Source organism: Otolemur garnettii, unplaced genomic scaffold (assembly GCF_000181295.1).
Source record: "Otolemur garnettii isolate 467f Iridium unplaced genomic scaffold, OtoGar3 scaffold00004, whole genome shotgun sequence".
Classification (NCBI taxonomy): domain Eukaryota; kingdom Metazoa; phylum Chordata; class Mammalia; order Primates; family Galagidae; genus Otolemur; species Otolemur garnettii.
Window position 1 is genome coordinate 38739884 of NW_003852399.1, and position 1158 is coordinate 38741041.

Sequence of the window (1158 nt, forward strand, 5' to 3'; positions counted from 1 at the left end):
GGGCGCCTGTGGTCCCAGCCACTTGGGAGGCGGAGGCAGGAGACTCGCTGGAGCCCAGGAGTTGGAGGTTGCTGTGAGCTATAACGCCACGGCACTCTGCCCAGGGGGACAGCTTGAGGCTCTGTCTCAAAAAAAAAAAAAAATTAACCTCTGGTCTTTTCCTTTTATACTGCACTTCCTCCAACTAGACCAGCAAGTGTCCTGAGTTCTAAAAAGTACTTGCTTTGTAGCAGGAATTATGATTCCGATTCCAACTTAGATTTCAAATTTCTGAATAATGAAAACATTTTATATACACATTCAATAGTCATATATTATCAAAAAGTTACTACTTCAATGCAAATCAAACATTAAAAAAAAAAAAACCAGATACCATACCCTGAGGGCAAAGTCTCTGTGCTGGCATTTCCCGACTGCTGCCGCACAGGTTCCGCACACCCATCTGGCTGTCTCAATTTGGCTGCTTCAAAAGCAGAATTACTTCCAGAATTAGAGGTGTCACTGTCCAATACACTTCTCACTTCAGCTCCCAATTCTGCACTGCTGGAAGGAATATATTCATCGTTTTCAGAGGAAGTCACTATTTCTTGAACTGGAGGATCTTCGATGGTAGTACTAGTGCAATTTAAAGACAAGGCGTTTTCTTCAGACACTAGTGGAGTCACGGTGGCGGAAGGATTATCAGTTGGTGCAAATGAGGATGATTCTCCATTAACTGAGAAGTGAAAATCAGTAAGACAATCAAGTAACAACAAAGCAGTCAACTAACTAATCGATTACACTTAATCAGAGGATAATTCAGACTGAACAATGTTGATGAACATAAAATAAGACGAAGATCAATTTCCCTTAAATTCTAGGAATGAATATAAAATGATAAAATTTAAGTATATACTTAATATACATACATATATATCATAAGCATATGTAATTATATAAGTATATATAAGTAAAAGAAAGAGAAACCAACATTAGGATGGTTTCAAGGGTAACTAACATTTTCCCTCCAAATTATCAATTCAGAGAGAAAGTCTATATGGCTATATAAAAACCTTTAAAAACTTCCTTTCACTCTCTCTTATGAAAATGGTAACTAATATCGAAATAATTCTTTGGCCAAAAATGGGAAATATATGACACCACTAGGTTTTTTTTTTT

The 1158-nt window shown here is 37.2% G+C and overlaps 1 protein-coding gene across 5 annotated transcripts in view; it reads right to left on the minus strand.

Annotated features, from left to right (window-relative positions):
• WWP1 (WW domain containing E3 ubiquitin protein ligase 1) overlaps positions 1 to 1158 on the minus strand; it is a 118715-nt gene that overhangs the window by 39949 nt on the left and 77608 nt on the right. For all 5 annotated transcript variants that reach the window (XM_003782505.2, XM_023517591.1, XM_023517590.1 and 2 more), the window contains one exon: positions 379 to 715. In XM_003782505.2, coding sequence (XP_003782553.1) covers positions 379 to 715 — 337 coding nt within the window. The remainder of the gene's footprint in view (positions 1 to 378; positions 716 to 1158) is intronic.